The sequence below is a fragment of the Rhinopithecus roxellana genome, chromosome 15 (genome assembly GCF_007565055.1).
Source record: "Rhinopithecus roxellana isolate Shanxi Qingling chromosome 15, ASM756505v1, whole genome shotgun sequence".
Taxonomy (NCBI): Eukaryota; Metazoa; Chordata; class Mammalia; order Primates; family Cercopithecidae; genus Rhinopithecus; species Rhinopithecus roxellana.
This window is the reverse complement of record NC_044563.1, coordinates 18,796,333-18,809,648: the sequence shown is the minus strand read 5'-3', so window position 1 is coordinate 18,809,648 and position 13,316 is coordinate 18,796,333. Positions and strand designations below refer to the sequence as shown.

Genomic DNA, 13,316 nt, shown 5'->3' with positions numbered 1-13,316 from the left:
ACTCAGGAGGCTGAGGCAGGAGAATCGCTTGAACCCGGGAGGCGGAGGTTGCAGTGAGCTGAGATCACGCCATTGCACTCCAGTCTGGGTGACAGAGCAAGACTCTGTCTCAAAAAAAAAATTTTTTTTGGAAGTTCTAAAGTCTAATTTATTATCTCCTCATAGCTGGCACAGTGATGTTTGAGTATGGAATGCGTCTTGGCAGAGAAGTTCGAACTCTTCGGGGACTTGAGAAACAAGGCAACTGTTATCTGGCTGCTCTCAATTGTTTACGACTTATTCGTCCAGAATATGCGTGGATTGTGCAGCCAGCATCTGGTGCAGTGGTATGAAAATGTTTCATCCTGGAATTTTGGGGTCATTAAATCTACTTGTTTTGGTCCTTTTAAAACTATTATGTCATTTTGCTTGATTTGATTTACAATTTCTTCTGAGATATTTGTGAAAAAAACCTATGTTTACAATTCAGTTGTTATATATTACTACCCCTTTAGTTCTCAAGTTCAGAATTATTGTAGGAAGAAATATCGCAGAGTGGTTTTGGAGTTTGACAGACCTGACCCAATTCAGACAAGTTACTTAATCTTTTGTTCAGTTATTCTCTGGCATAAAATATGGATAATACCTACTTTATAGGATTGTTTGGGTATTAATGAGATAATTCAAGTCAATTGCTTAGGACAGTTAACAGTGCCTGGCCCAGAAAATGTGCTCAGTAAATGGTAGCTGCTTTTATTTCTATTGTGTTTGTTAATGCAGTCTACAGTTACTGTTTTAAAGGACACACACTTTGAGTTCTTCCTATCATACTGATGGGTCGGATACATGCAACTGTTTCTGTTATATATAACTCTGGAACCAAGAAAAATTAGTTGATTTACATGGAGATCAAAATCCCTGTCCTTGGACTCAGTAATGTTATGGATAAGTTAACAACTTGGCAAAGAACTTCTTTCTTTGTCTCATAGTTACAGTACCTCTGTAAGAACTCTGCTGGTTGAAATAAAAATAATTTCCATTGAGAGAATTTAAGCATAAAAGCTCTGAATCACAGTTAATGATATCAAAATAAAATACTGATTTTCACAGTTAAATTACTTGTTTTGTTTTATCAGTATGATCGCCCCGGAGCATCCCCTAAGAGGAATCATGATGGAGAACGCACAGCTGCCCCCAGTGAGTCAGGAGTCTCACACTGGTTCTTTGCTAGACAATAGTAATATTGTTATTGTTAGTTACATTATGATAGAAATATGTAGTTAAATAAGCTACATATAGTAGTAATATATAAATGTTATAATAGTAACAGTTGCCCTTGTAAAACACAGGTTTTAACTGCAGGCATCTATTATACAGATTTTTGTTTTCAATAAGTATATTGGATTCTTTTTCTGGAGATGTGTCACAATTTGAAGAAACTCCCAGTTGAACCACATAGCCTAGAAATATTGAAAAAGTTAAGGAAGCCGGGTGTGGTGGCTCACACCTATAATCCCAGCGCCTTGGGAGGCCGAGGCAGGTGGATCACCTGAGGTCAGGTGTTCAAGACCAGCCTGGTCAACGTAGCGAAACCCCTTCTCTACTAAAAAATACAAAAATTAGCTGGGCAGTAGTGGCCCTCACCTGTAATTCCAGCTACTCAGGAGGCTGAGGCAGGAGAGTCGCTTGAACCCAGGAAGCGGAGGTTGCAGTGAGCTGAGATTATGCCACTGCATTCCAGCCTGGACGACAGAGTGAGACTCTGCCTCAAAAAAAATCATGTTTAGTGGGACTCATATGAAGTGTCACTAGTGACGCTGGAAGTGCTCCCAAGGAGCAGAAAAAAGTCATAACATGACAAGAAAGAGTTGAACTGCTTGATATCTACTGTAGATTGAGACTGGCAGTTGAGGTTGCCTGCCATTTCAAGAAAAATGAATCCAGTGTAAGGAACGTTGTAAAAAAAAAAAAAAGAGAGAAAATTTGTGAAGCTGTTGCTTCAGCTTCGCCAATAGGTACAAAAACTTTGTACTTTTTGCAAAATACATTTTTTTTTTTTTTTTTTTTTTGAGACGGAGTCTCGCTCTGTCGCCCAGGCTGGAGTGCAGTGGCGCGATCTCAGCTCACTGCAAGCTCCGCCTCCCGGGTTAACGCCATTCTCCTGCCTCAGCCTCCCGAGTAGCTGGGACTACAGATGCCCGCCACCTCGCCCGGCTAATTTTTTTTATTTTTTAGTAGAGATGGGGTTTCACCGGGTTAGCCAGGATGGTCTCGATCTCCTGACCTCATGATCCGCCCGTCTCGGCCTCCCAAAGTGCTGGGATTACAGGCTTGAGCCACCGCGCCTGGCCGCAAAATACATTTTTATCTCATATGGAAAATCCAGCCTTTATGTGAGTACAGTATTGCTATAAAAAAGGCATACCTATAGACTCTAACATGATTTTCAAAACAAGTTATTACACAACAACTTAAAGCAAAAGGAAGGTAAAAGATTAAAGCTGGAGAATTTAATGCCAGCAAAGGATGGTTTGACAATTTAAGAAAGAGATACAGCTTTTAAAATGTCAAGATACAGGAGAAGCAGCTTCTGCTGACCAAGAAACAGCGATGAGTTCCCAGACACCATTAAGGAAAATCACTGAGGGGAAACATTTGCCTAAACATGTTTGTTTGCTTTTGTTTTTGTTTTTGAAACAGGGTCTCACTCTGTTACCTAGGCTGCAATGCAGTGGCACAATCATGGCTTACTGCAGCCTCAAACTCCTGGACTCAAGCAATCCTCCTACCTCGGACTCCCATAGTGCCGGGACTACAGGCATGAGCCACTGTGCCTGCCTTCCCTATGATTTTCTTAATAACATTTTCTTTTAAGAGTACAGTATAGGCCAGGTGCGGTGGCTCATGCCTGTAATCCCTGCACTTTGGGAGGCTGAGGTGGGTGGATCACCTGAGGTCAGGAGTTCAAGACCAGCCTGGTCAACAATGATGAAACCCTGTGTCTACTAAAACTACAAAAAATTAGCCAGGCGTGGTGGCGGGTACCTGTAATCCCAGCTACTCAGGAGGCTGGGGCAGTAGAATTGCTTGAACTCGAGAGACTTAGGTTGCGGTGAGCCAAGATCACGCCACTGCACTCCAGCCTGGGCAACAAGAGCAAGACTCCGTCTCAAAACAACCACAACCAAGAGTACAGTATATAGGCCAGGTATGGTGGCTCATGCCTGTAATCCCAGCACATTGGGAGGCCGAGGCAGACGGATCACCTGAGGTTGGGAGTTCAAGACCAGCCTGACCAACATGGAGAAACCCTGTCTCTACTAAAAATAAAAAATTAGTTGGGCGTGGCAGCGCATGCCTGTAATCCCAGCTACTTGGGAGGCTGAGGCAGGAGAATCACTTGTATCCAGGAGGCAGAGGTTGCAGTGAGCCGAGATCGTGCCATTGCACTCCAGCCTGCGCAACAAGGGCGAAACTCTGTCTCAAAAAAAAAAAAAAAAAAGGACAGTATATTATATAAAATACAAAATATGTGTGAATTGACTGTTTAAGTTATCAGTAAGGCTTCTGGTTAGTAGTCAGCTATTAGTAGCTAAGTTTTTGGGTAATGAAACGTTATATGCAGAGTTTCAACTGCTCAGGAGTCAGCATCCCTAACCCCTGCATTGTTCAAGGGTCAACTATACATGTAATTTAGACAGTAGTTATATTGTAACATATATATTTACACTGTTATATACTACATATAGTAGTAACATTGTTATATACTATATATAATATATATAATAATTACATTGCTGTAAAAATACTGTAAAGTTCCTTCTTTTTAGTTTATTTTCAGCATTCTAATCTGCTAAAGGTTGTCTGGTAGCACTTTGAAAATGTTGTACAACAGTAAGAGAAATGAAAATGCTTAAATAGGCCGGGCGCGGTGGCTCAAGCCTGTAATCCCAGCACTTTGGGAGGCCGAGACGGGGGGATCACGAGGTCAGGAGATCGAGACCATCCTGGCTAACACGGTGAAACCCCGTCTCTACTAAAAAATACAAAAAACTAGCCGGGCGAGGTGGCGGGCGCCTGTAGTCCCAGCTACTCAGGAGGCTGAGGCAGGAGAATGGCGGGAACCCGGGAGGCGGAGCTTGCAGTGAGCTGAGATCCGGCCACTGCACTCCAGCCTGGGCGACAGAGCAAGACTCCGTCTCAAAAGAAAAAAAAAAGAAAAAAAAAGAAAATGCTTAAATAAGAGTGTGGTTTTTTTCTTGTATGCTGTATTTAAATTAGCTTAGTTCCAAGCTTTTTTTATCAGGTTCTTTTGCTGTTACCACAGAGGCATGACATCCTTCCATAAAGAGCCGAGGCTCTAGATTTGGACACACCTGGTTTTAATTCCGCCTCTCACAGTTTGGTCATATTTCTTTCTTACTGACAGAGATGACAAACAGTATTTCACAATTATAATGGTTAAATGAGGCCAGGTGCAGTGGCTCACGCCTTGTAATCCCAGCATTTTGGGAGGCCAAGGCAGGAAGACTGTTTGAGCTCAGGAGTTCAAGACCAGCCTGGGCAACTATAGCAAGACCCTGTAGAAAAAAATTTTTTTGGCCAGGCATGGTGGCTCACATCTGTAATCCCAGCACTTTGGGAGGCCAAGGCAGATGGATCACAAGGCCAGGAGATCGAGACCATCCTGGCCAACATGGTGAAACCCTGTCTCTACTAAAATACAAAAAATTAGCCAGGCTTGTTGGTGCACGCCTGTCGTCCCATCTACTCAGGAGGCTGAGGCAGGGGAATTACTTGAACCCGGGAAGTGGAGATTACAGTGAGCCAAGATCATGCCACTGCATTCCAGCCTGGCAACAGAGCGAGACTCCATCTTAAAAAAAAAAAAAAAAAAAAAAAAAATTTTTTTTTTTAGGCCAGGCATAGTGGCTCATGTCTGTAATCCCAGCACATTGGGAGGCTGAGGTGGCTGGATCACCTGAGGTCAGGAGTTTAAAAACAGCCTGGCCAACACGGTGAAACTCTGTGTCTACTAAAAATACAAAAATTAGCTGGGCATGGTGGTGCCCGCCTGTAATCTCAGCTACTTGGGAGGCTGAGGCAGGAGAACCACATGAACCCAAGAGGTAGAGGTTGCAGTAAGCCAAGATCATGCCACTGCACTGCAGCCTGAGTGACAGAGCGAGATTTGTTTCCTTAAAAAAAAAAAAGTTTAAAGAGTTAAATGAAATTACATGTAGTACCTTGTAAGCACCTTCTCAGCTGCATTTGTTAAAATACTTTGATTTGACATGGGATATTGCATAATTTGTTTAAGTTAGCGTTTATTTAGTTCCCTGTTTTCTCCTTCCTTCATGTATTTGGAAATTAGATTGAATGTTGTTTAATGTTCAGTGGAAATTGACAGGTTGAGTTAATCTAGTGGATACTTCTTTGTATTTTGGGAGTTCAAAATATTTTTCTTTGATGTATAGCAAATCGACAAATTGAAATCCTGGAACTGGAAGATCTGGAGAAAGAGTGTTCCTTGGCTCGTATCCGCCTCACTTTGGCTCAGCATGATCCATCAGCGGTTGCAGTTGCCGGTAGGAATTCAAGAGTTAAAGCCTCTGACTTCTCAGCACTAAGAGCACATTTTAGGTCAAGGCAGTGTACGTAGCATGCTAGATGGGTATAAAGCATGGGTTGTTACTCAGAGATACTCATCAACAAAGCAAAATCTTTGGTTTCATTTGTGTCTACTTTGGCTACACAAAATAATCTTTTTCCATTTTCACAGGAAGTTCATCAGCAGAGGAGATGGTCACTCTCTTGGTTCAGGCAGGCCTCTTTGACACTGCCATATCACTCTGTCAGACTTTTAAGCTTCCCTTAACGCCAGTCTTTGAAGGACTTGCCTTCAAGTATGTATAAAATTATCTTTTTATAGTCTTTTCTAATGCAAATATATTATCCTCTTGCTTAGTGTGAAGCAGTTGTCATAAGCCAAGTAGCCTGTATACCATCTGTGGTTTGAAGAAGTGTTTTGTTTAATCCGTCCAAGCATTCTTAAGAATTTCAGCCGGGCACCGTGGCGCGTGCCTGTAATCCCAGCACTGGGAGGCAGAGGCGGGCAGATCACCTGAGGTCAGGAGTTTGAGACCAGCCTGGCCAACATGGCAAAACCCCGTACCTACTAAAAATACAAAAAATTAGCAGGGCGCAGTGGTGGGCACCTGTGATCCCAGCTACTTGGGAGACTGAGGCAGGAGAATCGCTTGAACCCGGGAGGCAGAGGTTGCAGTGAGCCAAGATCACACCATTGCTCTCCAGTCTAGGTGACAGAGTGAGACTGGATCTCAAAAAAAAAAAAAAAGAAAAAAAGAAGAATTTCTTGGCCAGGCACGGTGGCTCACATCAGTAATCCTAGTACTTTGAGAGGCTGAGGCGGGTGGATCACTTGAGACCAGCCTGGCCAACATGGTGAAACCCTGTCTCTACTAAAAATACAAAAATTAGCCAGGTGTGGTGGCACACAACAGTAATATCAGCCTCTCAAGAGGCTAAGGCACAAGAATCACTTGAACTTGGGAGGCGGAGGTTGCAGTGAGCTGAGATCGTGTCTCTACACTCGAGCCTGGGCAACAAAGCGAGACTCTGTTTCAAAAAAAAAAAAAAAGTTTGTGAATTAGAAATATTTTGAACTTTCAGAATTTTTCAGCTGGGTGCAGTGGTGCACGCCTGTAACGTCAGCACGTTGGGAGGCCAAGGTGAGCAGATCACTTGAGGTCAGGAGTTCAAGACCTGCCTGGCCAACATGACGAAACCCCATCTCTACTAAAAATACAACAATTAACCAGGAGAGGTGGTGCGTGCCTGTAATCCCAGTTACTTTGGGAGGCTGAGGCAGGAGAATCGCTTGAGCCCGGGAGACGGAGGTTACAGTGAGTTGAGATTGTGCCACTTCACTCCAGCCTGGGCAACAGAGCGAGACTCCATCTTAATTTAAAAAAAAAAAGAGGCCAGGTGTGGTGGCTCATGCCTGTTATCCCAGCATTTTGGGAGGCCGAGGCTGGCGGATCACGAGGTCAGGAGATCAAGAGCATCCTGGCTAACATGGTGCAACCCCGTCTCTACTAAATATACAAAAAATTAGCCAGGCATGGTGGCATGCGCCTGTAGTCCAAACTATTCGTGAGGCTGAGGCAGGAGAATCACTTGAACCTGGGAGGCGGAGGTTGCAGTGAGCCGAGATTGCGCCACTGCACTCCAGCCTGGGTGACAGAGTGAAACTCCATCTCAAAAAAAAAAAGAATTTTTCATCATTAATTTTATCTTGGAAGTAAATTGTCTCTTAATGCTTACTCATGACCTTGTAGGTATCCAGTAGTGTGACTTGAGGAAGAGATGATCCAATATTCCAGTAGTGAATTCAGCAAAATACTAGAGATGAAGTTATCATCTTATCTCTCTAGTTTTAGTATCAAATGAAAGTGGTACGTTTCAGCGTTCAGTGGAACCATTTTCAAGTGTGGAACCATTTTCATTTCAGATGCATCAAATTGCAATTTGGAGGAGAGGCAGCACAAGCAGAAGCCTGGGCCTGGCTAGCAGCCAATCAGCTCTCATCTGTTATCACTACTAAGGAGTCTAGGTAACAGCCCTGGTGTTCATCCAACCCTGGGTGGTTCTCCCTTTCTCAAAGCTGTAACTGTCTTTCTCTGATTAAATTGTCCTACATAGATCATTTCACTTTTTTCTTTCTTTTTGGCTAAGTTTTTGTAGGGGCTGGAAAGTTTATAATTAAGGTGACATCATGTCATTTATTGTCCAAAGTAGGATGTCTTTGCCTATGAAATGTCTCCTCCATATCCCCCCTCCTCAAAGACTTATTGTATCATATCAGGAAAGGGTACTCTCACACGCAAAAATCTGTATTTACTTGGTTTCAGAATGTTATCCTCCTTTTTTCTCCCATTACTTCCATTGAATAGTCACTGCATGGTGTCGTCACAGTGTCTTCTTATAGCTTGTCTCTAGCTGCTGTTCAGCAGTCTGTCACCCATCAGCCCCCATCATCCACCATACTTTCTTCAGATCTCCTCTGTTCGTATACTTCCCCAGTGCACCCACTTAGTGTCCACGTAAATGTACTTCAGCTTCTTCAGAAACCTTCTCTAACATCCCTAACCCTCAGTAAACTTCCCTTTCTGAACTGCATTTGCACTTGGTATTATACAGCTTAGCACTTTAGAGTGATAGCATTTTAGAATTTGGAAGTTCTCTGAGTCACACTACTGGATACCTACAAGGTCATTAGTTTTCAACCCCTAAATTAGCACATCAGAATAACTTATTAAAATATGTATTATGAGAAATCACCCTAGTCTTCTAAGTTAGAACTTCTGCATGATTCTAATGCTTGATCAGATTTGAGAACTAGTGTTCTGAACCATTTTCTTGTTTTATAAATGCAGAAACAAAGGAGTTAAATGAATTATGTATTAATAGCCAAACAAATACGTTTGTTTACTAAATACTTTTGTTTACGAAATACTAAATACGTTAGTGGGAGAGGAATATATGAACCCAAGACATCTAGTTTCTAGTACTATCGCCTAAGTCACATTAGCCCGAATCATATTTGTTCCCATTTAGCTATATTATTCAGTTGTGAATGTGTAAAGCTTTCCTTGTAAGGCTGGGCATGGTGACTCCTGCCTGTAATCCTAACACTTACGGATCACTTTAGCTCAGGAGTTTAATATCAGCGTGGACAACATAGCAAGTCCTTGTCTCTACAAAACATAGACAAGATTAGCCAGGCATAGTAGTGCATGCCTGTATTCCCATCTATTTAGACAGCTAAAATGGGAGAATCTGGGGCAGAGGCTGCAGTGAGCTGAGATCACACCCCTGCACTCCAGCCTGGGTGACAGAGCAAGACCCTGTCTCAAAACAAAGTTTTCCTAGTAAATACATGCTTTGAATGGTACTCAAAATAGCTATTAAGAATCTGAAACTCATTAGTCATTTTTGGTTTTTTCAAGTGCTACAGATGAAGCATGGCGACTATTATCAACTTACCTGGAAAGGTACAAAGTCCAGAATAACTTGTATCACCACTGTGTAATCAACAAGCTCTTGTCTCATGGAGTGCCTCTACCTAATTGGCTTATAAACAGTTACAAGGTAAGTGGATTATAACTTGTACAGAGTAAGAACCCACTCTTTGTCATTCTGGATAATTTCATGAGATAATTAAAAATATGATTGCCATGGCTCATACCTGTCATGCCCACACATTGGGAGGCCAACAGGGGAGGGTGGCTTGAGCCCAGGAGTTTGAGACCAGCTCGGGCAACATAGGGAAACCCCATCTCTATTTAAATTTAAAAATATATACAGAAAAAGAAAAAGATGGGGTGATAACTTATGGGAACATATTGACTTATGTACTTTGAGAAGCTTTTCATCATAGCTAAAACCATAAGAACAATTCAGGTTCATTTCCACAGTACTACTGTGTATTTAGATTTGAAGTTTCATAGGTTAGTAATTAGGTTAATGACTACTATTATATTCACTGAACAGTGAGTTTATATTTAGAACAATGAGCATATGCATGACACAGGATTTACTATTCATACCTCAAAAAACCCACAGGAATGGGTGGAGTACTTTTCAAATAATATAACAGTATGGCTGGTCTGAGTGCAGTGGTGTTCACAACTAATTGAGCACAACCAGTTTCCAATTGGTTCCTTCTCCACTCCCACTGTTTCACCTGACTATTAAAAATCAAAAACGGGGGCCGGGCACGGTGGCTCAACCCTGTAATCCCAGCACTTTGGGAGGCCGAGACGGGCGGATCACAAGGTCAGGAGATCGAGACCATCCTGGCTAACACGGTGAAACCCCATCTCTACTAAAAAATACAAAAAAAACTAGCTGGGCGAGGTGGCGGGCGCCTGTAGTCCCAGCTACTGGGGAGGCTGAGGCAGGAGAATGGCGTGAACCCGGGAGGCGGAGCTTGCAGTGAGCTGAGATCCAGCCACTGCACTCCAGCCTGGGCCACAGAGCAAGACTCCGTCTCAAAAAAAAAAAAAAAAAATCAAAAACGGGTTCTTAGACTGTCTGCATCAGAATTATTCAAATGGCAGGCTTCTTCAAAGTACAGATTCCTCATCCTAGATTTATATAATCAGATTATCTCAGGCTAGGAGCCAGAAATCTATGTTTTAAGAAGCTCCTAATTTGATTTTGATGCATGCTAAAGTTTGAGAACTTCTGCATCTGAACTACCTTGAGTAGGACAAGGAAAGAGAAAATCTAAAGGTTAAAATCAGGAAAGTTGTTTTGTTTTGTTTTGTTTAAGGTAGAAAGGAGGCCGGGCACGGTGACTCACGCCTGTAAACCCAGCACTTTGGGAGGCCAAGGCAGGCAGATCACCTGAGGTCAGGAGTTCGAGACCAGCCTGGCCAATATGGTGAAACCCCATCTCCACTAAAAATACAAAAATTAGCTGGGTTTGATGGTGCGTGCCTGTAATCTCAGCTACTCCAGAGGGTGGAGGTTACAGTGATCTGAGGTTGCACCACTGTCCTCCAGCCTGAGCGACAGAGCAAGACTCTGTCTCTAAATAAATAAATAAATAAATAAGAAAATAGGGAAGGCAGCTAAGATGGTAAAGGTAAGATTGATCAAATCGGAATATAGAAAGCATTCTTAATTAATAGAGCTCTTCCAAATAGAGACTTCAAATTTAAAGTTGGTGATTCTTTGAACTTATTTTGCATTTGTCATTCATATATTTCTTATTATGTGAATATATTTTCACTTTAGTATTCAGGGAAAGTTTGTTGACTTTACCACTGTGGAAGCTGAAGTAGAAAGAAGTTAAAGTATGTCTTAGGTCATAAAACAGGGGAAGAAGGCTATTTAACAGATAGGGCCTCCCAAACTGCCTAAAAGTAACAGCTCTTAGGAATTCAACTTTTTTTTTTCCTAACCCCCCAAATTTGTTATCAGCTCTTATCCTAAGATATAGATGAGTAAACCAAGCCACTGGTTTAATTATGTTGAGAAATACAAATGTTAGGGAATCAGCCACTCAGCATTCTTTGGTCAGTACTCAAGTAAGAGGGAAATACATATTCTTAATCACCGACTTTTCACAGAAGGTTGACGCTGCTGAATTACTTCGTTTATACTTAAACTATGACCTTTTAGAAGAAGCTGTGGATTTGGTGTCAGAATATGTGGATGCTGTATTGGGTAAAGGACATCAATACTTCGGAATTGAGGTAGGCATATACAAATGGTCCCCAATTTACAATGGTTTGACTCATGATTTTTCAACTTTACAATGGTTTGAAAGTGATGAACGTTTATGAGAAACCATACTTTAAAATACTCATGGCTGGGCACAGTGATTCACGCCTATAATCCCAGCACTTTGGGAGGCCGAGGCAGACAGATGCCTGAGGTCAGGAGTTCGAAACCAGCCTGGCCAACATGGTGAAGCCCCGTCTCTACTAAAAATACAAAAATTAGCCAGACGCAGTGGTGCGCACCTGTAATCCCAGCTACTCCGGAGGCTGAGGCAGGAGAATGGCGTGAACCCGGGAGGCGGAGCTTGCAGTGAGCTGAGATCCGGCCACTGCACTCCAGCCCAGGCGACAGAGCGAGACTCCGTCTCAAAAAAAAAAAGGAAAAAAAAAAAAAAATTAGCTGGTCATGGTGGTGCGTGCCTGTCGTCCCAGCTATGTGGGAAGCTGAGGTGGGAAGATCACATAAGCCCTGGAGGTTGAGGTTACAGTGAGCTGTGGTGCCACTACACTCCGACAGAGTGAGACCCTGTCTCAAAAAAAAGAGAAAGTTGACATGAAATTATTATTATTTTTTTTAATTTTTATTTTTTCTCCAAGATGGAGTCTCGCTCTGTCACCCAGGCTTGAGTGCAGTGGCATGATCTCGGCTCACTGCAACCTCCATCTCCCGGGTTCAAGCAATTCTTCAGCCTCAGCCTCCCGAGTAGCTGGGACTACAAGTGCCTGCCACCGCACCCAGCTAATTTTTGTATTTTTAGTAGGGATGGGGTTTCACCATATTGGCTAGGCTGGTCTCGAACTCCTGACCTTGTGATCCGCCCACCTTGGCCTCCCAAAACGCTGGGATTACAGGCCCAGCCGACAAGAATTTTTAAATACATTTAATTTAACCAAAAAATGACGTTTCCCAGTTGGAGAAAAGAGGGTTCCCATTGTGTGCATGCATATGTATACACACAGTTTCTTGTGGGGAAAAAAAAAGCATTTTATTTGGCCAGGCGCAGTGGTTCACTTTGGGCGGCCAAGGCAGGTGGATCACTTGAGGCCAGGAGTTCGAGACCAGCCTGGCCAACATGGTGAAACCCTATCTCTACTAAAAATAAAAAAATTAGGCATGCAGGTGCACATCTGTAGTCCAGCTACTCGGAGGAGGCTGAGGCACAAGAATCGCTTGAGCCCAGGAGGCGGAGGTTGCAGTGAGCTGAGATCGTGCCACTGCACTCAGCCTGGGCGACAGAGTGAGACCGTCTCAAAAAAAAAAAAAGAGCATTTCATTCTACAGAGTCCTATGAAAGCAACTACATAGAAGAAATGGTACACTTTGCAGACTGTTTTCAAATAAACATTTTCCTTTTAGTTTCCACTGTCCGCAACAGCCCCAATGGTATGGCTTCCATACTCCTCTATTGATCAGCTTCTCCAGGCTCTGGGGGAGAACAGTGCCAACAGTCACAACATCGCAGTAAGTCAGCCCTTTCACAAGATGTCTTCTGTAAGCCCCTGCACTAGCTGTTACACCTTCCAGCTTGATCTTCAGTTCTCTGGGATTAGAAAGAGAGGGCAAAAGCCTATTTTTGGCCCTTAGCAAACTGCCCAATCCCTTTATAGATAAGGCAAAGGATCTAAGCAATAGGGTCGAGAAAACGTAATGAGGAACTGTGTGTTAATTATACAGAGACAAATGGCAAGCAGTCGGTCCATCCTTTCAAGGGTTGTTTGGTAGGGCAGACCCTACAGGCAGGTACTTGAAATACAGTGTGATAGGCCGGGCACGGTGGCTCACACCTGTAATCCCAGCACTTTGGGAGGCTGAGACAGGCAGATCACCTGAGAGGTCAGGAGTTCGAGACCAGCTTTGCCAACATGGTGAAACCCCGTTTCTACTAAATATACAAAAATTAGCCGGACATGGTGGCGGGAGCCTGTAATCTCAGCTACTCGGGAGGCTGAGGCAGGAGAATCACTTGAACCTGGGAGGCGGAGGTTCCAGTGAGCCGAGATTGCACCACTGCACTCCAGCCT

General features: G+C 43.1%; 1 protein-coding gene across 2 annotated transcripts in view; it reads left to right on the top strand.

Moving 5' to 3' along the window:
• NUP160 (nucleoporin 160) overlaps positions 1-13,316 on the top strand; it is a 72,778-nt gene that overhangs the window by 57,788 nt on the left and 1,674 nt on the right. Inside the window, exons 28-35 of one of the 2 annotated variants that reach the window (XM_010371141.2) lie at positions 166-326; positions 1,116-1,176; positions 5,457-5,567; positions 5,762-5,885; positions 7,514-7,615; positions 9,012-9,153; positions 11,142-11,267; positions 12,652-12,756. In XM_010371141.2, coding sequence (XP_010369443.1) covers positions 166-326; positions 1,116-1,176; positions 5,457-5,567; positions 5,762-5,885; positions 7,514-7,615; positions 9,012-9,153; positions 11,142-11,267; positions 12,652-12,756 — 932 coding nt within the window. The remainder of the gene's footprint in view (positions 1-165; positions 327-1,115; positions 1,177-5,456; positions 5,568-5,761; positions 5,886-7,513; positions 7,616-9,011; positions 9,154-11,141; positions 11,268-12,651; positions 12,757-13,316) is intronic. The other variant, XM_030918399.1, reaches the window with a different exon arrangement.